Source organism: Muscardinus avellanarius (genome assembly GCF_963383645.1).
Source record: "Muscardinus avellanarius genome assembly, chromosome: 10".
In the NCBI taxonomy this organism is placed as follows: Eukaryota; Metazoa; Chordata; class Mammalia; order Rodentia; family Gliridae; genus Muscardinus; species Muscardinus avellanarius.
In genome coordinates this window covers 95,555,913-95,580,066 of record NC_137796.1, presented here as the reverse complement: position 1 = coordinate 95,580,066, position 24,154 = coordinate 95,555,913, and the positions used below count along the sequence as shown (strand labels likewise).

The 24,154-nt window shown below is 47.1% G+C and overlaps 1 protein-coding gene across 1 annotated transcript in view; it reads left to right on the top strand.

Annotated features, from left to right (window-relative positions):
• Nucleotides 1-9,056: 9,056 nt before the first annotated feature.
• Nucleotides 9,057-24,154, top strand: part of OTOA (otoancorin) — a gene marked incomplete at both ends in the record, with an annotated part of 71,127 nt that continues 56,029 nt past the window's right edge. Inside the window, 8 exons of the mRNA XM_080703924.1 lie at nt 9,057-9,147; nt 9,497-9,525; nt 9,619-9,649; nt 9,766-9,793; nt 11,741-11,828; nt 14,868-14,999; nt 20,786-21,021; nt 22,527-22,630. Coding sequence (XP_080560050.1) covers nt 9,057-9,147; nt 9,497-9,525; nt 9,619-9,649; nt 9,766-9,793; nt 11,741-11,828; nt 14,868-14,999; nt 20,786-21,021; nt 22,527-22,630 — 739 coding nt within the window. The remainder of the gene's footprint in view (nt 9,148-9,496; nt 9,526-9,618; nt 9,650-9,765; nt 9,794-11,740; nt 11,829-14,867; nt 15,000-20,785; nt 21,022-22,526; nt 22,631-24,154) is intronic.

The following is a 24,154-nucleotide window of genomic DNA, read 5'->3' as shown; positions in this document are numbered from 1 at the left end:
GGTTCATCCACGTCATAGCATCTGTTGGGATTCCCTTCCTTTTTGAAGGCTGAGTTGTATTTCATTGTATGGACATACCACAGTTTGCCTAGCCACCCATCCACTGATAGACACTTGAACTGTTTCCATATTTCATCTGTTGTGGTGATTCTGCTGTTATTATGAGTGCATAAATATTTCTTCAATACCCTGCTTTCACTTTTATTGGTGAGATACCCCAAAGTGGAACTGTTGGGTCATATGATAATTCGACTTTTAACATTTTGAGGAACCACCGTGCTATTTTTTACAATGATTACACCATTTTACATTCCCACTAACAATGCACAAGAGTTCTATTTTCTCCACAGCTGTGTGTGTGTGTGTGTGTGTGTGTGTGTGTGGTGCTGGGGATGTCCCCAGTCCTATTATATTATTAATTAATAACAAGGTTTTAGTTGCAGAGGGTCTTGATGTGTTACTGAGGCTGGCCTTGAACCTGTGATCCTCTTGTCTCAGCCTCTAAAGGACTGGGACTACAGGTTTGTGTCACCACGCCTGGCTGTTTTTTTTGTGTGTTTTAAGTAGAAGTCATCCTAGGGGCTGTGAGGTGGCATATTCTAGTTTGGATTTGCATTCCCTCCCCCCTTAGTGATTAGCACATTGTTTGCTTTTACAGTATAACTTATATGGTATTCGGCTTCATGTGCTAGTGAAGTATGTTTTTATAACTTGTTATCTATATTGGTATCACTGAATTGGAATCAGTATTCATTGAATAAAATTTTTTTTCTATGAAATTTTATATATATATTTTTTTAGGGTCTGGGGATGGAACCCAGGGGCATTTGACCTCCAAGCTACCCCCACCCTATATTTTATTCTTTATTTTGAAACAGGGTCTCACTGAGTTGCGGAGGGCCTCACTAAGTAGCTGGGGCTGTCCGCGAATCGCGATCCTCTGGTCTCAGCCTCCCGAATGCTGGGATGACAAGTGTGCGCCACGGCGCCCGGCTCTGGAGAATTTTATATTTTGGAGAATTGAGAGAATATTATTCCATAACTAGAACTTAAGATTCCCTCTGGATTTTAGTCAGTGTGCTGTATTCACATGAATTAAATTATAGCTTTCATCACAAACTCATTTTAAAATTATTTTCAGTACATGTAAAATGAAAAGTAAAGATGGTTTTCTCCAAGTAAATGATCACATAAAATTGGAGCATCTGATATATCTGCACTTCTTAAGTTCTGTAAAGTAATTCAAAATGGATAAAATGCCCAAACGCTGCTTTCTTCTACCCTGTTTAGAATTCAGCACAGGACGTTAGTTGGTCAGTTGGTTTTTTGAGATGGGATGTCATTGTGTTTTTCCAGTTGGCCTAGAACTGGGCTCCAGTGACCTCCCGCCTCAGTCTCCTGAGTCGCCGTGACTCGGTGTGAGCCTCGGCACCTGCTCAGTACCCTGGACCTTTACGCCCATAAGAGTTTTTCACATGTTAGAATTAAAGGGACTGCAATTATTTTGTCAGCCCTCTTTGTGCTCAGCAGAACAAACAGGTTTTCTAGCATTTGATTTTGCCGACTTATTATTTTTAGGATGGCTATGACTGATCATAAACCCCTGCTGGTGTTTGCATTTCAGTAACAGGTTAATTGGAGAGAAAATAGGCAAGCTGGGTAGGGTGGCCCACGCCTGAAATCCCGGTACGTAGGAAGCCGAGGCAAGAGGATCACAGGTTCCCTGCCAGCCTTCAGCAACTTGGACCCCTCTCCCACTTTGTGAGACCCTGTTTTAAAATAAAAAGAATAAAATAAAGAATAAAGGTAGAATGCTTCTGTGTTCAATTCCCAGCATCACACACAAGAGATGCAAGAGTCATGCATGATCTCATCACACGTCTGTTTTAATGCATTTCCCGTTTAATAAAAACATACACACATATTAATATTTGTCTCTTTTGAGTACTAAATTGTCTCTGTGTGTTTCTATTATATGGTCTTTGTTAAATTAACTTTGTTTGTTTGTTTGTTTGTTTTTGGAGCAAGGAATTGAACCCAGGGCCTTGGACATACTAATCACATGTTCTTCACTAAGCTACACCTGCCAGCCCTAAATGACATTTTAGTGGCTATATAATCTATAGAGTTGACGTATTACAATTTATTTAACCATTTCCTCATTGGCGGACTTTTTGTGTGTGTGCTGGGGATTGAACCCAGGGGCATTTTGTTTTCTTTATTTTGAAACAGGGTCTCACTGAGTTGCAGAGGGCCTCACTAAGTAGCTGAGGCTGTCCGCGAACCGCGATCCTCCGGGTCTCAGCCTCCCGAATGCTGGGATGACAAGCGTGCGCCACCACGCCCGGCTCATTGGTGGACAATAATGCTGATCTTTTCCTTCCACTTCTTGTGTGTGTGTGTGTGTGTGTGTGTGTGTGTGTGTGTGTGTACATCCATTATATGTCTTCCTTTTTTTTTTTTTGGTGGTACTGGGGTTCCTGGAAATCCTTCTACCTCTGGGCCACGTCTTACTATTTAAAAAAAAAAATTATTAACCAGGCGTGGTGGCGCACGCTTGTAATCCCTGCACTTGGGAGGCAGAGACAGGAGGATCGTGCAGGTTCGAAGGCAGCCTTGCTGGCTTAAGAGACCCTATTTCCAAATAAAAAATATATAAAAAGTTTATTATGCAAAATCCCAAGCCCATTAAAAAAACATGTCATAAGGAACTCTCCTCACCAGCCTTCAGCAACTATAAACACATGGCCAATTTTATTTCATCCATACACCCCACTGTACCTAGCACAAGCAATATTGTTTGTTTTGCAAGTACCTGTCTGTAAATGGTAGGAACTTTTAGCTTATTTTTTTTTTCAGTGTGTATGTGTGTGTGTGTGTGTGTGTGTGTGTGTGTGTGTGTGTGTGTGTGTGTGTTTGGAAACGGGGATGGAACCAGGGCTCTGTACCCTCAAAGAAGGCGCTTTGCCACTGAATTACATCCCAGCCCCTGACAGGGATTTTTAAAAGAGAGCCGGGTTACAATCACCACACCTTTAAACAGTTAACCATTAAATACCTAGTGACCACATTGTTTCCAATTGCAGTGTGTGTGTGTGTGTGTGTGTGTGTGTGTGTGTGTGTGTGTGTGTTTTACAGGGCATTGAACCCAGGAGCATTCTACCTTTGAGCTACACACCTAGCCCTTTTAATTTTTTGTTTCGAAACGGGGTCTTGATAGGTTGCTGAGAATCTCATGACCTTGCCAAGGCTATCCTTGAACCTGCACCTTCCTTCCTCCTCAGCCTCCCAAGTACTAGGATTACAGGCCTGTGCCACCATGCCTGGACAATTATAATTCTTCTTCTTCTTCTTCTTCTTTTTTTGGTGGTACTGGGGATGGAACCCTTCTACCTCCGGGCTACACTCCCAGATTCATTTTTATATTTTTATTTGGAAACAGGGTCTCTTAAGCCAGCAAGGCTGGCTTGGAACCTGCGCGATCGTCCTGTCTCGGCCTCCCAAGCGCGGGGATTACAAGCGTGCGCCACCACGCCTGGCAATTATAATTTTTTAATGGTTTATTGGAATCCAGATTCAAATAAAGTCCCTGCACTCTGATTGGTTGATAAGTCTCGGGGCTCCTGAGCCCGTCCAGGGCGGCGAGGGAGCGCGCTTTGGCCTCGGGCCGCGGTCCAGGTGGGAGGCGGCGGCGAGCTGGGGCTGGCGCTGCCCTCTCTGCCCGGCTCCGCCCGCGGTGGCCCCGCAGGTGAGGCCGGGCAGCGGCAGGAGGGCGGAGCGCCGGCCGCGGGCTTCCAGGGAGGGGCGCCGTGCTGGGGGCGCGGTGGACAGAGGCAGGAGGGGGCACCGCCCGGGTCCACAGGCTTTAGGGGCTCTCTGAGCGGGGTTGTCCGCCAGGAAACGTGGAGGAAAAGGACAGCTTTGGGGTAAGAGCTGCAGCAAAAACAGTAGGTAGCATCGACAATAATAGCTACTGCTGAGTTTTTGTTTTGGGGGGGGTATTGGGGTACTTGACCTCAGAGTGTTCTACCTCTGGGTACACCCCAGCCTTTCCTACTTTATTTATTTATTTATTTATTTATTTATTTATTTATTTATTTATTTATGTGGTACTGGGGATGGAACCCAGGGGCATTCTACCTTCGAGCTATACCCCCCAGCCCTATTTTTTATTCTTTATTTTGAAACAGGGTCTCACTGAGTTGCAAAGGGCATCACTAAGTAGCTGAGGCCAGCTGGGAGCCGCGATCCTCCGGTCTCAGCCTCCCAAATGCTGGGATTATAAGCGTGCACCACCATAACTGGCTTTGTACCTTATTTTGAAACAAGTTGCCGAGGGCTGAGTTGCTGAGGCTGGCCTCTCACCTATGATCCTCCTGTCTCAGCCTCCCAAGTACTGGGACTAGAGGTGTGTGTGCACCACCATGCCTGGCTTATTATTGAGTTCTTATATGTCCTGGTGCTGGGCTTAATTCTTTTCATATTTTACATTTAGGGATGATAAATAATACCTACTTTATGGCTCTTCCTAGGAAGAAATAGGAAAATTTAGGAAAAACAAGAAGCAGAATATGCATTGGATAAATGTAGGAATTTTTTTTTTTTGGTGGTACTGGGGTTCCTGGAAGCCCTTCTACCTCCGGGCTACACTCCCAGACCTATTTTATATATTTTTTATTTGGAAACAGGGTCTCTTAAGCCAGCTAGGCTGGCATCGAACCAGCACGATCCTCCTGTCTCCACCTCCCAAGCGCGGGGATTACAAGCATGCGCCACCACGCCCGGCATGTAAGAACTTTTAAAATCATTTAAACAGACTTTGCAAAGGAGATGCCAGTGCCACCCCCTGCCCCTGCAGAGGGGAGAAAATGCAAACCAGAGAGGTTCAGGAACTTGCCCAGTCACGCACAGCTACTAACGGTCGGTTGGGATGAAAGCGGAGGCTCCTGTTCCTAGGGCGGCCAGGGAATAGGTGCCGCCTGCTGTTTGTGGTTGAGCAGAGAAGCTGGAAGACTCCGCTGACCAACCAGCCCTCGGAATCACTTAGCTCTGGGTGTCCCTGGTGTCTCCTCACGGCTGTGTGACTTGGGCAGTTCGCTTGCTAAGTGGTAGAGGGCCTCACTAAGTTGACAGGCTGGTCTCGAATCTGTGATCCTGCTGGTTCAGCTTCCTGGGATTACAGGCTTACAGCTTTTTTGGGGAAAAATAGTTAAATTAGGCTGGTATCCTATAAGCCAAACCCATTTGCTTATTTTGCATTAATAGCTGTGAAATGATTCACCTGTCTTTTTTTTTTTTTTAGTGGAAAGGCTCCTGGTTTGTGTCTATCTGCCCATATGTAGCCTGTTGATGACACAGACTTTATTTTTTAATTTAATTTAAATTTTTTTTTTTGTGGTACTAGGGATTGAACCCAGGGGCATCCATCTTCTGAGCTACACCCCAAGACCTTTTTCTTAAAAAAAATTTTAGATTTTGAAACAGAGTCTCACTAAGTTGCAGAGGACCTTGCTAAGTTGCTGAGGGTAGCCTTGAACCTGTGGTCCTCCTGTCTCAGCCTCCCAAGTCCTGGGATGTCAGGTGTGCCCCGCCACACTCGACTTGAAACAGACTTTAAACAGAGCTGCTCAGCAGGTGGTTGAACTTCATGTTAATGTCAAGAGTTGGTTTGTGTCTAGGATAGGACATCCCAGTACTGGGGGTACCTCCCAAGCCTCTTTGCAAGTTTCACAGAAGAGGAAATGTCTGCTCCATAGGCTCACCAACTTGTCCTGATTCACTGTCTCTCCAGTTTTATTTATTTATTTATTTTTGTGGTCCTGGGGATGGAACCCAGAGGCTTTTCTACCTCCGGGTTATACTCCCAGACCTATTTTATACTTTATTTGGAAACAGGGTCTCACTAAGTTGCCGAGAGCCTCACTAAGTGGCTGAGGCTGGCTTCGAACCTGCGCGATCCTCCTGTCTCAGCCTCCCAAGGGCAGGGATTACGAGCGTGCGCCACCACGCCCGGCGTCTCTCCAGTTTTAAAACTGAAAATTAGCCAGGTAGGGTGGTACACACATGCCATCCCAGTGCTTAGGAGACTAAGTTGGGAGGATCATAGGTTCAAGGACAGTCTCAGCTACTTAGGGAGACTCTTAGCAATCTAGCGGACACTCTGTTTCAAAACAAAAACTAAAAAAGGATGGGATAGTTGCTCAGAGATAGAATGCCCGTGGGTCCACGCCCCCAGTTCCAAAACAAACAATAAAACAGAAAGTTCGGAGTCCTGGGAACTCCGTGGGTCCCAGGCAGCCAGGACAGTTAAAGTAACCGACATAATCATCGACTCTCTTTGTTTCTTAGGAAGCCACGTTCATGTCAGGTGTGAGGTTCTTCCTGCCATTTTATTTTAGATTCCACCAAAGGAATCCGGGCCTGTTGGATTTCTGCCCGGGGGAGGGGGGCCTTTTGTAGAAAGCTAAGGACCCCCAGTTGCCGAGGCTCTGCTCTGTCCTTTCAATCTTTTTGGCCAATCTCCTCTTCCGAGAGAGAACAACCCTAAAGGCTTTTAATTAAATCAAAATGCGCACTGGCGACAGGCTGGGGTTTTACTGGAAGGAAGACAATATGCGCAGCAGAAAGGAGTAACGGTACACCTCTCCGTGGAGTTAAACAGGAGATCGCAGCCCTGAGCACAAGGAGCCTCTTGTCCGGGAAACTGGAGAGTCGTGAATGCAGCCAATGCCCCAGGGCTGCTGACCAGACAAGAGAGGAAGGAGGGCCAAAGGTTTCCAAAGTCAAAAAGACCCAGACGCAAGAAGAGCTATTCTTAGCATCAAACACACCAGCTCCCGGTACCGTAGATGGGACTGGATGTTTTCCTGAGTGCTGTGGGATCAGGTTCCCCAAAAACCAGTGAGAACGCACCGGCTTTGGGGGTCTGTGGGTTTCAAAAGTTTCGTAGTCAGCGTTTGCTCTGGGCAATAAAACGAGCATAACTATTTCTAAAACTGGCTGCAGAAGTTCACTTAGGGGGAAATAATGCATTTACCTGACAAGTCAGTAAAAGCCCGCCCGCCATCCCGGCGCTAGCATCCCTGGTAAGCAAGGTTCCCATTTCCTTCCTGGCCCACGTCATGGCGCTCATCGTGGGCTCAGATGCGCCCCCCTCCAGCCTCCATTCTTCCCCGGCCTCATCCCTGCTGTCCCCGTCCTCCTGCAATTTATTGAAGAGTATGTAAATCACGCTCCTAACTTCAAGGCTGTTTGCATTTTTTTTTTCTTTCTGGAACTTTCCTTCCTCAGATATTCCTGTGATCCGTTTCCCCATATCTTCCCTGAACACATGATCTCCTTTACTGTCTTTCTTTTCTCCTCCCTTTCCCTTCTCTCTATAGATAGCATCCATCACTCCCTGACGTAACAGTTATTTGATTATCTATTTATTTTCTGCCTGGCTCGCCCCAACAGGGACTTGGTTTTGCAAAGCGCTGTATCCTCAGAGTATAGAATAATGCCTGGCACAGAGCAGTGTGCAATAAATATTTGATGGAAGAGTGCATGAAATAATTACACAGTTATAAATATGCGTTATGGCTGCGCTTCATGCTAGAGATGAGAAGTATTGGCTTTTTATCCTGGCTAATTGTCTCGGCTTAGAGAATTCCTCGAAGGCTTCACACAAGAGTTTGCCAGGCCGCGGGGGCAGAGAGCCTGCGCCCAGGGCCTCGACTGGGTTGAAGTAACACCGTGAGGACAGACAGATGCCCTGGGCGGGAGCCTTGGGGATGGGAGGAAGGGAGGAGATGGGCCCTTGAGAAAGTTTTGGCCTTTACCATGAAGGTTACAGGGAGGAGGGTGACAGGATTATACTGGAATTTTGAAAACAGCAACATATTTTATTTGCTTATTTGGAAAACCCATATAGCGAAGGCGTGGCGACGCACACTTGTAATTCCAGTAGGTGGGAGGTTGAGACAGGAGGATCGCAGGTTCAAGGCCAGGCTCAGCCACTTAGTGAGGCCTTTCCCAACTTAGTGAGATACTGTTTCAAAAAACAAAAGAGTAGGGCTGGGGGTGTGTGGCTCAGAGGTGGAATGTTCCCAGGTTCAGTTCCTAGTACCACAGACAAAACTGTCAGTATTGGGAAAGGGCTTCAAAATGTATTTGAAAATAGTTTGGTGTTAGAAAGTCAGAGCTTGGGTGTGGGCAGGCACTCAGACAGGGAAGGGACCCTGCAGGGTTCCCAGCACCAAGGATGACTAGCAAGAAAGTAGAGGGCGCCCAGGGCCTTTGCATTTTAAAGACAAGAGCCTTCTAGCAGGAAAGATAGGACTGGGGAGGGGGGCACAGCCTTCAGGAGATTCCTGACTCCCATAATCAGGGATTATTGAAGTAACACATTTTGGGGTCTTAAAGATTTGAATTTACACCTATAGGAAGAAGACTTTTGGTCAGACAGGATGTAAGATAGTGAGCCCCCACATCAAAAACTTGCCCTGGAGAAGGGGCGGATCTAGTTGGGTTGTAAAGATGATTGGTGAAGCAAAGATGCGAGGTACAGTTCCTTATAAAAACTGTTCTAGGCCGGGCGTGGTGGGCACGCTTGTGATCCCCGCGCTTGGGAGGCGGAGACAGGAGGATTGCGCAGGTTCGAAGCCAGCCGCGCGCGCTGGCTTAGGAGACCCTGTTTCCAAATAAAAAAGTATAAAAAAATAGGTCTGGGAGTGTAGCCCGGAGGTAGAAGGGCTTCCAGGAACCCCAGTACGACAAAAAAAAAGAAAAAAAAATTGTTCTATATCCAAAAACACTTCAGTAACTTATTTTCAAGTTACTCCACTCCACCCCACTCCCCGTGTCGTGCTTTCATCTAATTTCTGTTCCTTCTTTCTGCCTTTGTAATAATAGTTACTTAAGCTTACAGCAAAAAAAAGAGTTCTGGCTATACTTTTCCAAGACAGCTAAGAACAAGAACCCGCAGCAACATCTCACTCTGGTACGGTTTTGCTGTGCCACCATCACAGAAGCGACAAGGACCCGAATCACTTCTTGCTTGGGTCAACGGCAGGAGCATGTGTGAGGGAGCCAGGACACTGTCCCTTCTCCTGCTGCTTCTTCTGAGCCATGGAGCGGCAAGCCAGAGAGGCCCGAGTTCCAGGCAGCGTAAGTCCTGAGGGAGGAACCACCTTCCTGGTTTCCGTGCATCTTTGGGAATGCAGTGGGCTAGATCCCTTTGGGTGCGTGATGCCTTCATTTGTTCTGGGGTGCATGCATTCCAGAGAGAGAGAGAGAGAGAGAGAGAGAGAGAGAGAGAGAGAGAGAGAGTTATTATTCTCAGGGTTGCTCTAAAAGGGCGTTTCCTCATACCGCACACACGTCACAGATGTAATTAAAATTCACTAAAAATTTCCATCACGAGTGGGCCGTTTTGGGCTCTTCTCTGATCCCATATTTGTGTGTTTGAAGGTCACGCAATCCAGCTCTAGTTATATATTCAATGGCTTTCTTGCAGATTTGCATCCATTGTTGCAAAAAATGGCGGTGAGTGTTCCATTTTCTTTTCATCAGAATCCCCTCTCCTGGAACTGCCAACCTTGGAATGTTATACTTGATGTTATCTTCTTTGCCTTTCAGGAAGAAATAATAGAGGGACGCTATCTGAATGGTAATGCACCCACTCGGTCCCCACTTGCGGCTTCTAAGAATTTCAAACAGAATGCGCCTGTGATCTCTCTGGAGTGATTTCTTTTAAAGTTGTCTTCTCGCTTTCTTCCATTGTAGCTCTACTGGATCTCGTACAGTTTCAAAGGTAACGTGCCCTCGAGGGGAGGGGAAGGGATGGGCTAGTTTTTTTTTTGTTGTTGTTGTTGTTGTTGTTAAGAATCCTCCTTAGCCGGTCGGGCGTGGTGGCGCACGCTTGTAATCCCAGCATTCCGGAGGCTGAGACAGGAGGATCGCGGTTCGCGGACAGCCTCAGCTACTCGGTGAGGCTCTCTGCAACTCAGTGAGACCCGGTTTCAAAATAAAGCATAAAAAATAGGGCAGAGGGTGGAGCTCGGAAGTCGAATGCCCCTGGGTTCCCCAGACCGGCAAAAAAACAAAAACAAAAACAAAAAAAACCCCTTCTTAATAGAAGTCTTATTGTAAAAGGCAACAATATGTGCTCATTACAAAAGAGTTCCGACCAGGGCACACGTGTGTTAAAGCCAGTATATTTGTTCCACAAACGTTGATTTTGGCAGAAGAGCCAAAATCGACGGGATGCTTCTGATGTAGCCGGCATTATTCCAAGTGCTTGGTGCATAGGAACACATCTGTCCCTCCAAGTGCCCTCGAGGTGGGTCTTGTAATGATCCCATCGGACAGAATAATGAAACCAAGGCACCAGGAGGGTGACGGTGTCGCTCAGGTGGGACCCCAGCTCTTGGCTCCACCACTGGCCGGTGCCAGATGCTGGGACATGGGGCAGAGAGCCGGACGGTGTCCTGGAAAGGCCAGTAATGACAAGTGCTTCTAATATGATGAGTCCTTAGAAGGAGGAGGAGCGGGGGCCTTGGGGTCCATGACAGGGACACCCAAGTATCCCGCATGCTATCGTGAATAATCTCTAGAAAGAGACCCCTCCTCGAGATAACAACGGCTCATCGTTTTGGACATATTGTCTCAGGCTAAGAAAAATTTTCATTTATCTATTCATTTGTTTATTTATCTGTAACAAAAAATGGGATTTCAAATGGCTATTTGCAGCTGAGCATGGTGGCACACGCCTGTAATCCCAGTACTTGAGAGACTGAGACAGGAAGATCGCAGGTTCGAGTATAGCCTCAGTAATTTAGTGAGACTCTCAGTAACCTAGTAAGACCCCGTTTCAAAACAAAAAGTAAAAAGGGCTGGGGGTGTAGTTCAGAGGTAGAATGCCCTGAGTTCAATCCCTGGTATCAAATGGAAGGAAGGAAGGAAGGAAGGAAGGAAGAAAGGAGAGAAAGTAAGTTTGTGTCTGAAATAGGCCACATATGAGCAAACAGACATAAGCCAGGAGAGTTCCCTTTCCTCCCCCACCCCCAAAAAAGGAAAAAGAAAAAGAAAGAAAAACCATTTCATGGTCATTAATGCAAAATAAATACCGCTGGGGCGGGGGGTGGGTAGCTCAGTGGTGGAGTGTGTGCTTAGCATGTGCAAAACCCTGGGTTCTATCTCTAGCACCAAAACAATAACAACACCACCAATAAATCCTATTTGTGAGCATTTATTTTATGCGGGGCACCCATTTAAGCACTTCACCTGTGCGATAAAATTCAATCCTCACACTTGTCTGCCATATTTCATAGAAAGGGAAACTGAGGCATGAGACCATTCAGCAAATTGCCCAAGGCCGCGCAGCTAAGTGTTGGAGCCGGGATTCGAGTCCAAGTTTGGAGTCTGCACCTCTGCGGCCTCACGTGGTATCCCCAGCCGCTGCTTCTTAAATTCCATACGGGGAGGAGTCTTCCCAAGTCAATCTGTTCCGGCTGTAGCCAATCTCAGTGGACCCTTAGTGCATACAGCTGAGAAATGGACAATTGTCTCTAAGGGAATAGGACCCTGGCAGATTCCCAGAACTGGGAACTCAGCCTCCACTGCAGGCCAGCATCCCCCCCACCCCGCCCGTTTCTCTCCATCCTCTCTGAACTCCTGTGCCCTGGGCTCATGGCTAGTGTAGACCTGCTCGTTGGGGGACCGGTCATCGTGACTCTCTTCTCTCTGTCTTTGGCTAAAGCTCCCACACGTGGACGGCAGACCTGTCCCACCGAGTCCTGGATTATCTGAATTCGCGGAATGTTGCCTTCACAGTCCCCAGCCTGCAGGTATGTGCCTGAGACTGTGTGTATGCTCTGCTCTTAGTGCCCCTTGATTCCACGCTCAGGGGCAGGGGGCTGGAGAAGTGGTCCAGGTGTAGACCCTTCACTTCCAACAGGAAAGGTGTTCTGCCCAGTTTCCTTTAAAACATGATACATGCTCTTTCGTCTCTCATTTTATCATTTTTGATGGGGATGTGGTATGTCAGGGTATAGGCAAAGCTTCTGTAACAAACAGACCCCAAGTTGCAGTAGCTCAAACCAGTTACTTATTTCTCTTGCATATAATTTGGTTTATTTCTGTCTCTCTGGAGCCAAGTGGGAGATGCAGAGAGGTAAGGCAGCTCTATTTCAAAAGGCCATGGAAGAGCCCAGGTTCCTCTTGTCTTTTTGCTGTCATCCTGAGGAAGTTGTTGCCCCGTGGTTGAAACACCACCTGTGCCCTCCAGCCCAGGGGAGGGGCGTGGGAAGAGGAAGTGAAGGATGACCCCCTTCTCGTCTAAGGATGTGACTTGTCAGTTAAACAACTCCTGCTCCTGCTGCGCTGGCTCACAGGCCGCGGTTACATCTTCCTGCAAAGAAGCCACACGCTTAGCTGAAGCTCGAGGGATTCTATTGGTAAAAAGAACTATGGGAGTTTAGTAGTCAGGTTTTCATTGCTATAACAAAATTCTCTAGGCCGAGAGCTTATAAAGAAAAGAGGTTTCCTTAGCTCATAGTTTTAGAGGCCTGGAAAATCCAAGCAATGTGGTGCTGGCTCTTGTGAGGGCCCCGTTGGCTGTGTCACCTCACAGTGGACAGAATACAGTGGTGGCGCACGCTTGTCATTCCAGCATCAGGAGGCTGAGACAGGAGGATCGTGGTTCATGGCCAGCCTCAGCTACTTAGTGAGGCCCTTTGTAACTTAGTGAGACCCTGTTTCAAAATAAAGAATAAAAGATAGGGCTGGGGGTACAGCTTGGAGGTAGAATGCCCCTGGGTTCCATCCCCAGTAACACACACACAAAAATAGTGCCCCAGTCACTTCCCAATAGGTTCTACTTCTTAAATATCTCACCACCAAGATCAGGATCATGGAACACACATGTAATCCCAGCACTTGTGAGGCATTAAGTAAATCATTATTCTACTCATTTCTGATAGAGAATAAAAGCTGGCACTATTGAGCACTTATTGTGTGCTAGGCACGACTGAAAACACCTTACACACTCGCTTAATCCTCATAAAGAACCTACCTGGTAATCCTATATTGGTATGTATGCATGTATGTATGTTTTATGTATGCTATATGTATGTATGTATGTATGTATGTATCTATCTATCTATCAGCACCAGGGATTAAACCCAGGAGTCTTCTACCTCTGAGCTACAGAGGTTTATATTTTTCTACTTTTTTTTTTTTTTGCAGTACTGGGGATGGAACCCAGGGGCATTATACCTTTGAGCTATACCCCAGCCCTATTTTTTATTCTTTATTTTAAAGCAGGATCTCACTAAGTCGTGAAGGGCCTCACTAAGCAGCTGAGGTTGGCCGAGAACCTGTGCTCTTCCTGTCTCAGCCTCCCAAGTGTTGGGATTACAAGTGTGCAGCGCCACCACACCCATCTTCTATTTTTCTACTTTGAAGCAGGGTCTCACTGAGTTGCCGAAGGCTCCAAGTTGCTGAAGCTGGCCCCCAACCTGTGACCCTCCTGTCTCAGCCTCCCACGTATTGGGATTATGGGCATGTGTCACCATGCCGGGCTTACGGTCTCTATTTTTCAGATAAGAAAGCTGAGGCCCAGAAGTAGTGTTGCTGATTTAGCAAGTAAAAAATATAGGATGTTCAGCTGAATTTGAATTTTAGACAAATAGATTAACTTAAAAATTATAACTATATCCCATCAACTTTTGAAATGTACTTATACTAAAAAGTTAATAATTGTTTATAAAAATTCAAATTTAACTGAGAGTCCTGTGTGCTACTTTGTAACTCTAAGTAGTTTATCCCAGGTATACAGCTAGGAAGTAGCAAAGTAGAAATTTGCATGTGGGTTGTCTGATTTGTTACTATGTGTGTGGGGAGAAGGATTGGAGGAGGTTCTACCTCTGAACTACATTCCCAGCTCTATCTTATTTGGAAACAGGATCTCACTAAGTTTGTAAGGGCTTTGCTAAGTTGCTGAGGCTGGCCGCGAACCCACAATCCTCTTTATCAGCCTCTCAACTACTGAGATCATAGGTGTGCACCACCAGGCCCGGCTAGGTTGTCTGATTTCAGAGTCCAGCTCTCACTCACAACACCAAGTGCCATCTTCCAAGAGATCCCCTGTTTAAGGGAGATTTAGAAAATAATTCCCCGGATAGCAGAGGAAATGTCTTTCAGGAGAGACTGGAGCCTCTTTCCTTACCCTGTCAGAGACACTGTGGCCAGTTCCTTCTGCCTGAATTTTGCTCCTGGTGGATAGCTTGAGTCTGAGCAGCGAAGATCTGGAGGAATCAGCTCTCTGGGCAGAGGCTAGATGCTCAGGACTTGAACCTTTGATCGCCTGCAAGGACCAGGCAGGCAGGGTGTGAGGAAGTCAGGCTGGGCCAGCAGCTACTCCTGACTTGCTAATGATTGCTAGCACACGGATGTGTGCTGGACTCGGTGGGGGAACCTCTGAGTTTCTGATGTCTGCAGATACTCATTTTGGGGGGGGGTACTAGCGGTGGAACCCAGGGACATTCTACCTCTGAGCTACACTCCCAGGCCTTTTTTTTTTTAAATCTTTATTTTGAAACAGGGTCTCACTGAGTTGCAAAGGGCCTCACTAAGTAGCTGAGGCTGTCCGCGAACCACGATCCTCCCATTTCAGCCTCCCCAATACCAGAATTATTATAAGCATGCACCACCACACCTGGCATGATATTGAAAGATTTTAGAATTGGCCCAACCAAACCCACCTGCGGCTGGCGGCTTGTGGACTTGGCTGAGAATCAGGGGGAGCCGGCTGGGCTGCTGGCCGTGGTGCTGACTGGGCGCTCCTGGGTCCTTTCCTCACCAGCTCTCTAACACTCTGTGTCCAGGCAGCCATGGAAAATCACCTGGAGCAGCGTTTGTACCAGCCGCAGAAGCTCCTGGAGGACCTGAGGAGCACCGACGCCCAGCAGTTCCGCACTGCCATGAGATGCCTCTTAGGAGACAAGAAGGGTCGCTTGGTGAGGCTTTTCTGGCAGCCCAGAAGTAGGAGATGTCCCTGGATGTTGTTTATTGAACTGAATCAAAGTATTGGCCCACACTACATTCCCAGTACTTGAGAGACTGAGACAGGTGGATCGCAGGTTTGAGGCCAGCTACTGCAACTTAGCAGGGCCCTCAGCAACCTAGGGAGACCCTGGTTCAGGACAAACACTAAAAGGAGCTGGAAGGAACCGGGTGTGGTTGCACTAGCTTGTAATCTCAGCATTCGAGAGGCTGAGACGGGAGGATCATGGTTCAAGGACAGCCTCAGCTACTTAGTGAAGCCCTTTGCAACTCGGTGAGACCCTGTTTCAAAATAAAGAATAAAAAGTAGAGCGGGGAGTGTAGTGCGGAGGTAGAATGCCCCTGGGTTCTATCCTTAGTACTGCAAAAAAAAAAAAAAAAAAAAAAAAGGGAGGGCTGAAGGAGTTCAGAGGTAGAACACCTCTGCATTCAACCCCCTTCTCCCATAAAACAACAACCAAAAAATAAAACAAAAACCAAAAAAAAAGCAAACAGACTAAGCCGATGCAGGCTGGGGCTTCTTTATTCCTTCCTCCGTCCTTTCCCCTTCTCTAACCTACAGGGGCCTTTAGGGCCTAGACTTTTTCACTTACTTTCTCCAAAGTTCAAATGAAGAGCTATAGTTCATATTCCTGTGGGTGCTAAGAGACGAGGGCTCTTGAGAGTCTTCTACGAGTTTGGCTTGAAAAGCATCCATGAGTGGGTATCATGCGCCAGTGGACGTAGAGGTGAGAGGCTGTTCCCGTCCTCAGGGAGCTGTGGCCTGAGGTGGAGACGTGAAGCGGAAGCAGGGAACTTTCACAGAACGAGGCTGGTGACGCGGGAGCATCACAGAGCCCTGGGCACCCCGCAGGACGGCTTCTAGGGTTTTCTTTACTGGAGACAGTTTAGTGTGGGGTAGTATTTCTCAAGGGAGTGCTACTATTTAAGTACTTTAATGGCCATATACTTACTATTATTATTTATTTGTTTGTTTGTTTATGTAGTGGTGCTCCCCAGCACTAATCCCTGGGCCCCATGACGGCAAGGCAAGAGCTCTGCCACTGAGCTACATCCTGCCCCCATCACATATTTATTTTAATGTCTGTTATTAAAATATAATGGAGCTGGGTATGGTGATGTATGCCTGTAATTCCAGTACTTAGGAGGCCGAGACAGGAGAATCACAGGTTCAGGGCAGGCCTCGACAACTTGGTGAGACGCTCGGCGACCTAGTGAGACACTGTTTCCAAATAAAAAATAAAATAGGGCTGGGGGGGGTGTATCTTGGAGGTAGAATCCCCTTGGTTCAATCCCCAGGAACACTAAATAAAATAAATAAATAAATAAATAAATAAATAAATAAATAAATAGGGTTGTGGGTATAGCGCAGGGATAGAATGCTCCTGGGTTAAATATCTAGTAACATACACACATGTATATGTATAAATATGTAGTGTGTGTGCATGTGTGTGCATGTGTGTGTGTGTGTGTGTGTATTACATTGAACTAGTTTGATCCAGGTGTAGTGGCTCACACCTATAATCCTAGTATTTGGGAGGCTGAGACGGAAGATCCTAGGTTCAAGACCAGCTTTAGGAACTTATTGAGACTCTCAGTAACCCACTGAATCCCTCTTTCAAAAAACAAAAAATACAAAAAGGATTGAGGGTATAGCTTGGAGGTAAAATGCTTCTGGGTTTAATCCCCAGTACCCAAACAAAACAAAGCAAAAAACCCCAACAAGCTGGGCATGCTGGCGCACACTTTTAATCCCAGTCTTTGGGAGGCTGAGACAGGAGGGTTGCAGTTAACAGACAGCCTCAGCTACTTAGTGACGCCCTTCGCAACTCAGTGAGATCCTATTTCAAACATAAAGAATAAAAAAAAATAGGGCTGGGGGTATAGCTCAGAGGCAGAATGCCCCTGGGTTTCATTCCCAGCAACTCAAAATTAATTAATTAATTAACATTATAAAAAAAAAACAACAAGCCGGGCATGGTGGCGCACGCTTGTCATCCCAGCATTTGGGAGGCTGAGACCTGGAGGATCGCGGTTCTCGGACAGCCTCAGCTACTTAGTGAGGCCCTCTGCAACTCAGTGAGAGCCGGTTTCAAAATAAAAAATAAAAAAATAGGGCAGGGGGTGTAGCTCGGAGGTCAAATGCCCCTGGGTTTCATCCCCAGACCCGCAAAAAAACAAACAAACAAACAAAACAAAACAAAACAAAAAAACCAGCAGAAGCCCAGTTTGGAATTAGTGTTTCCTTTTGAAATGAATTTAAGCTTTAAGAGACGACCCCGTTTAAGGAAATATATGAAGCAAAGATACGGAACACGGGGACAGTGGCCTGTGACATCGAAGTTGCTTACTGCTTACCGAGGGCTTCCTATGCACAAGGTCTTATTCTTAGGGAGTGGTCTGCAAACTGCAAGGACCACATAGCGACACCTGCGGCTTGGCGGGTCCCATTATCTGTCACCAGCACCCGCCTCTGCCACTGCGACCCAGGCAGCTGTCGATGAGTGGTGTGAACGCGTGCCAAGGAAACCTTAGCCACAAACACAGCTGCCCGCCCAGCTGTGGCCTGTGGGCCAAGGAGCAGGCTGCCCACGGTCCTGCGGGCTTATGCTCGGGCTCACTGAATTCTCTCCGGGGCCTTCTGAAAGAAGGTAAGAAGAATCATACCATGCCACATGCACACGAGGAACCATGGCTGGGAGGAGGCAAGTAAGTGATTTCAGGTGACATGGCTTGGAAACCGCAACGCGGAGGTTGGAATAGGCCCCTGCCTCCGGCCGTGGGCGCTTCTGGCACCCAGCGAAGCCTGGGGGCCCCTTCTCAGAATACTGTTTATTTTTTAATTTTAATTTTAATTTTTTGTGGTACTGGGGATGGAACCCAGGGATCGTCTACCTCTATGCCACACTTCCAGACCTATTTTATACTTTATTTGGAAACAGAGTCTCACTAAGTTGCTGAGGGCCTCACTAAGCTACTGAGGCTGGCTTCGAACCTGCCAGTAGCTTGAGCTACAGCCGAGCATCTCACTGCTTGCTGAGGCTGCCCTCGAACATGTGATCCTCCTGTCTCAGCCTCCCAAGTACTGGGATTACAAGCGTGCGCCCGGCTTTCAGAATACCGTTTAAAAATCTATGAAACAGAATGCAAAAGATCACAGAGGAAGCCAATTCAATTGAAAAACATTGATCCAAACATATACTACAAACACCATCGGGGGACAGTAATTTATGTCCCTTTAACGCATTCCATAACACGATCGAGCAGCAGGTCTGCCGGCTGCCGTAGTTCCGAGGAGGTGTTGCGTGTAAACAAGACCACGAGGCCTCGCAGTTAATGCGACGCACTGTGAAGGCGTCTGCTTTCCATCGATGATGAGGCCAGAGCTCCTGCCACCACGCCGGGGCCTGGTCCCCGACATTCCCCCCTAAAGGAAGCACTGCGTGTCAGTTCTGTGTTTCTGAAAAGGATGCTGCAGATTTTCCCAGTGTTCACAGATGCCCTAGAATCCGCTGGCTCTACACCTAGTGCAGTCTGATCTGCAACTCAGGCCCTGGCAGCAAACGAGTATGATGAGGAGCCAGCGGGTCCAGGTTCAAGAGCGGGGGTCCAAAACACATTTCAGATCCAGCTCTGCATCCGGTTAGGTCTGTTGCCTATTCTCTGTTTTGCTTTGGTCACCTGTGGTAGTGAGCGGATAGTAGCGCGTCACATTGGTGACGCGCTCACCAGGTACCAGGAGGTTTATAGTCATTGTCTAGTTTGCGTCTTACACAAAGCTAAGAGGGAAGTATGGCTTTGATCTCCATTTTACAGTGGGGGAAACAGAAACCTTAGGAAGATAAGGAAAACTCAGTGTGTGGGGCTTGCTTGGAATCTCAATTCTTGGGAGGCTGAGACAGGAAGATCACAGGTTTGAGGCCAGCCTCAGCAATTTAGTGAGACTCTCAGCAACCCAGTGAGACCCTGTTTTATTTTTTATTTATTTTATTTTATTTTATTTTATTTTTGGTGGTACTGGGGTTCCTGGAAGCCCTTCTACCCGCGGGCTACACTCCCAGACCTATTTTCATTTTTTGGAAACAGGGTCTCTTAAGCCAGTGCGGCTGGCTTCAAACCTGTTCAATCCTCCTGTCTCTGCCTCCCAAGTTCAGGGATTACAAGCGTGTGCCGCCACGCCCGGCGCAAGAGACCCTGTTTTAAAACAAAAAAATAAAAAGGTCTGGGGGTGTTGATCAGGTGTAAATGCCCCTGGGTTCCATTCCCAGTAACACACACACACACACACACACACACACACACACTGGGGTTATAGCTCAGAGGTAGGATGATGATGCTCCTGGGTTCAATTCCCAGTATAATAAAACAGATAAACAACCTCCCAAACAAAGATAAGCAATTTGTTCAAGAGCATATAGAGAAAAGGCAGAGGCCCTGGGATTTGAACCCAGGATGCCTGACCCTGGGACCTTTGGGGCTTATGCTATGGGGGAGTCATGAGAATTAAATAAGATGATGTATGTTTGCTCTATGGTTGGCACAGTGCCTGGCGTGTAGTTGTGGCCAGCCAATGGTGGAGAGTTTTGGGGAGTGCGTGGGGTGAAGGACCGAGAGATCAATCAGACTCTGATTAAACCTTGTTGGTATTCTTCCTGAGTTCTGTGGTTCAAAGAATTCATTCATTCATTCATTCAAATAGGCTTTTTTTTTTTTTTCAGTACTGGGGATGGAACCCTAGGGCATTTACCTCCGAACTATACCCCCAGCCCTATTTTTTTCTTTCTTTTTTTTTTTTTTTTTTTGCGGGTCTGGGGATGGAACCCAGGGGCATTCAACCTCTGAGCTACACCCCCTGCCCTTTTTTTTTTATTATTTATTTTGAAACCGGGTCTCACTGAGTTGCAAAGGGCCTCACTAAGTAGCTGAGGCTGTCTGCGAACCGCGATCCTCCGGTCTCAGTCTCCTGAATGCTGGGATTACAAGCATGAGCCATCACGCTCCGCCCAGCCCTATTTTTTATTCTTTATTTTGAAACAGGGTCTCACTGAGTTGCAAAGGGCCTTGCTAAGTAGCTGAGGCTGTCTGTGAACCGTGATCCTCCTGTCTCAGCCTCCCAAAGGCTGGGATTACAAGTGTGCGCCACCATGTCCAGCCAAATGGGCTATTTTTCAGTGTCTTCTAGGTACCAGGTATTCCACCATGTGGCTTGGGCCTCAGAGACTTCCCGGTTCAACCTTGAATACACATTAGAATCAGATGCTAGACTCCACCCCGACCAGTTAAATCAGACTCTAGGCAGTGGTGTTGGATCAGTACTTTGGAAAAGCTCTCCAGGTAACCCTGGCGCACAGCCAGAGTTGAGAACAGTGGGGTTGGAGGGAAGATTGGCTCAGAGCGTCTCGACATGCTCTGGGAAGTCACAGGAGAGGCAGCTCTGGTCTGAGGCCGAAGTCGGAGATCAGAGGAGACTTCTCTGGGGAGGTGAGGCCTCCTTTACGAATGTTAAGGGCGAGTTGGATCTAGGAGAAGAGGAGGATGGGAACTCCAGTCAGACTGAGGTTCCGAGGTGGGATGGCAAGGGCGCGCTTGGAGAAGGAGAGGTCGCCTGGAGAGAAGCAGGTGAAGGGCTCGACACTGTTCTTCTGGAAGTTTCCACACAGCAGCATGGTGTCCCTATGGTTGCAGTGTGTGGCCCCTCCCAGGATGCTCACGGTGACCCCAGCTCCTCTCATTTCTTTAGGACCTACAGGACATGGTCATCGACTTGGGAGAGATTCGGGAAAAAGCTCTGCAGAGCCCTGGCGTGAACCGCAGCCTGTTTCTCGTCACGCTGGAGAGGTGTTTCCAGGTGTCGAGCGCCCTGGAGTGCGTGGAGATCCTGGGCAGGGTGCTGAGGGCGTCCTCGGGCAGCTTCCTCCAGCCGGACGTCCCCGAGAGGCTGCCCCGGGACCTGCGGGAGGACGCCTTCAAGAACCTGTGCGTGCCTCTGTGCCCTCTTGACGCCACACTGTCCCCTGGGCACTGGGGGAGGGAGGGAAAGTACAAAGTGGGGCACCAGAAAAGAGAAAGAAAAGCCAGGCGTGGTGATGGATGTATGTAATGTCAGTGCTTGGGAGGCTGAGACAGGAGGAGCTCATGTTCAAAGCCAGCCCAGGCAACATACTAGGCTGTCAGCAACCTGATGAGACCCTGCTTCCAAATTATTTATTTATTTATTTATTTATTTATTTATTTATTTATTTATTTATTTATTTATGGTGGTACTGGTGTTCCTGGAAAGCCTCCCACCTCTGGGCTAAACTCCCAGACCTATTTTTTAAATATATTTTTATTTGGAAACAGGGTCTCTTAAGCCAGTGCAGCTGGCCTGCGCCATCCCCCTGTCTCCGCCTCCTAAGCACGGGGATTACAAGCGTGCGTCACCACGCCCGAGACTCTGTTTTGAAATTAAAAAAAAAAATAGGGCTGGAGGTATAGCTCAGAGACAGAAAGTTCCTTGGTATAATTCACACACACACACATACACACACACACACACACACACCCATCATCTAACCATACAATGAAATATTATTATTACTATTATTATTATTATGGTTGTTATTATTTTGCATTACTGGGGATAGAACCTAGGGGGATTCTACCTCCAATATACACCCCCAGCCTTATGTTTTATTCTTTGTTTTTTTTTTTTTTTGGTTTTACTGGGGGTGGAACCCAGAGGCTTTCTCCAGACCTATTTTATAGTTTATTTGGAAACAGGGTCTCACTAAGTTGCTGAGAGCCTCACTAAGTAGCTGAGGCTGGCTTCGAACCCGTGCGATCCTCCTGTCTCAGCCTCCCAAGAGCAGGGATTACGAGCATGCGCCACCACGCCTGGCGCTTAAAACATTTTAAAATTAAGTTGTTGATGGTTTTGCAACTCTGAGAATGTATTGAAAAACCGTGGAAATGTACACTTTACTTTTTATATACTGAGGATGAAGCCCAGGGACATCCTACCTCTGGTGTATACCCGAGCTAAACCCTGGGCTGTACCTGAGCTATACCCTCAGCTCTAGTTTGCTTTTTATCTTGAAACAGGGTCTCACTGAGTTGTCAAGAACCTTGCTAAACTGCTGAGGCTGTCCTCCAACCTGCAAGTCTCCTGCCTCAGCCTGCCACATACTGACATTACAGGCATGCACCACCACGCCCCGTGGAACTGTATAGTTTATATGAGTGAATTATAGGGGTAATTAAATTATATCTTAATAAAGCTGTTAAAAAACAAAAACAAAAAGGCAAAGAGGAGAAAGTGGACACAGTATGTAGAGACCACTCTTTGGAAGGCCTTTAGCTGCAAAGGAGAAAAGAGAAAATGGCTCCATGTAGCCAAGGAACTGGGAGAATCTCTGGGCCCATTTGTTGTCTTGAGTCCCCTTTAAAACAACATCAGCTCCTTATTACTAAACACGGATGCCATTGCTTGTGCCTTTTAGATCTGCGGTGTTCAGAGATCTCTACGACCAAACCTCGGCCCATTCTCAAAGGGCGCTGTATTCCTGGATGACGGGTATCTTGCAGACACCTTCCAATGTCACTGGTGAGCCCGTGCCTGGATGGGTGGGGGGTCACTTTGGGGGAAAGTCCACCCTCCAAAGAGGTGCTTCTAAGCTTGACGTGGTGGTGCACACTTCTAATCCTGGTACTTGGGAGGCTGAGACAGGAGGGTCAGATTCGAGGCCAGCCTCAGCAACTTAGTGAGACCTTGTTTCAAAATAAAAATAAGCAAATTGGGCTGAGGGTGTAGCCTGGAGGTAGAACCCCTTTATTTTCTTATGAGTTCAATCTCTAGTAACACACACACACACACACACACACATACACACAAATATTATTTTATTGTGTGTGCACGTAGGTGTGCGCACGCGTGCGCGCACACACACACACACACACACACACACACACACACACACACACACAAACGAGGTTTGATTTCATTGCTTTTCTGATTTTTACCCCTCCTCCACTTCCAGCAAGGGTTTGATGTGGCTTGTAAATAAAATACACCCTATGTCATTAACACACCCTTCGAATTTGAAGTCTCTGAGATAAGGATGTATCTATAACTTATAAAGTATGGTTTATAAACGTATAACCTAAGGATTCATCTGTAATTTAGAAAGTATGGTGTATAAATAGAAACCCTGATTTTTTTAGTGACATCTTAGATTTGATAGGAACCTTTAGAATAGGGTTACAAGTTCAAAAAAGCCTCTATTTAAGCGAGACAATATATTTTTGTTGGGAAATTTCAGCAGTGGCTGAGTGAGGGGGTGCACACTGTGACCCCAGTGACTTGGTGGCGGAGGCAGGAGGACTGTGACGAGGCCTCGGGAGCCCGGCGTGACCTGGGGCCAAAACGAACAGTACAAAGGGCCGAGCACGCCGCTCAGCTGTCGGGTTCTTGGTCAGCAGCTCAGGCTGTGGGTTCAGTCCCCAGATCCCCACCCCTAGAAGAAACCTAGCCAACAGAGCACAGAAACTTAGCTCTTCGCTAAGAGAAATGGAAACAAGGAGGGATTTATTTATTTGGCAAATGTTTATTAAAAGCTGACTTATGTTCTAGAGTAGTTGAATTCATAATGAAAGGGATTGGAATGGTGGTAGAGTTTTAGTTTTGCCAGATGCAAAAAGTTCTGGGTATGGATGGTGGCGGTGGTTGTAGAATATGAAATATGAATGGACAGTGGCTCTCTTTTTTCTTTTCCTTTCTTTTCTTTTCTTTTCTTTTCTTTTCTTTTCTTGTTTTCTCTTCTTTTCTTTTTGTGGGTCTGGGGATGAAAACCAGGGGCATTTGATCTCTTAGCTATACCCCCTACCCTATTTTTTATTCTTTATTTTGAAACAGGGTCTCACTGAGTTGCGGAGGGCCTAAGTAGCTGAGGCTGGCCGCGAACCGTGATCCTCCGGTCTTGGCTTCCCAAATGCTAGGATTACAAGCGTGCGCCACCACGCCTGGTCACAGAATAAACTTTTTTTTTTTTTTTTTTTGCGGATCTGGGGATGGAACCCAGGGGCATTCTACCTCCGAGCTAATCCCCCGCCCTATTTTTTGTTCTTTTTG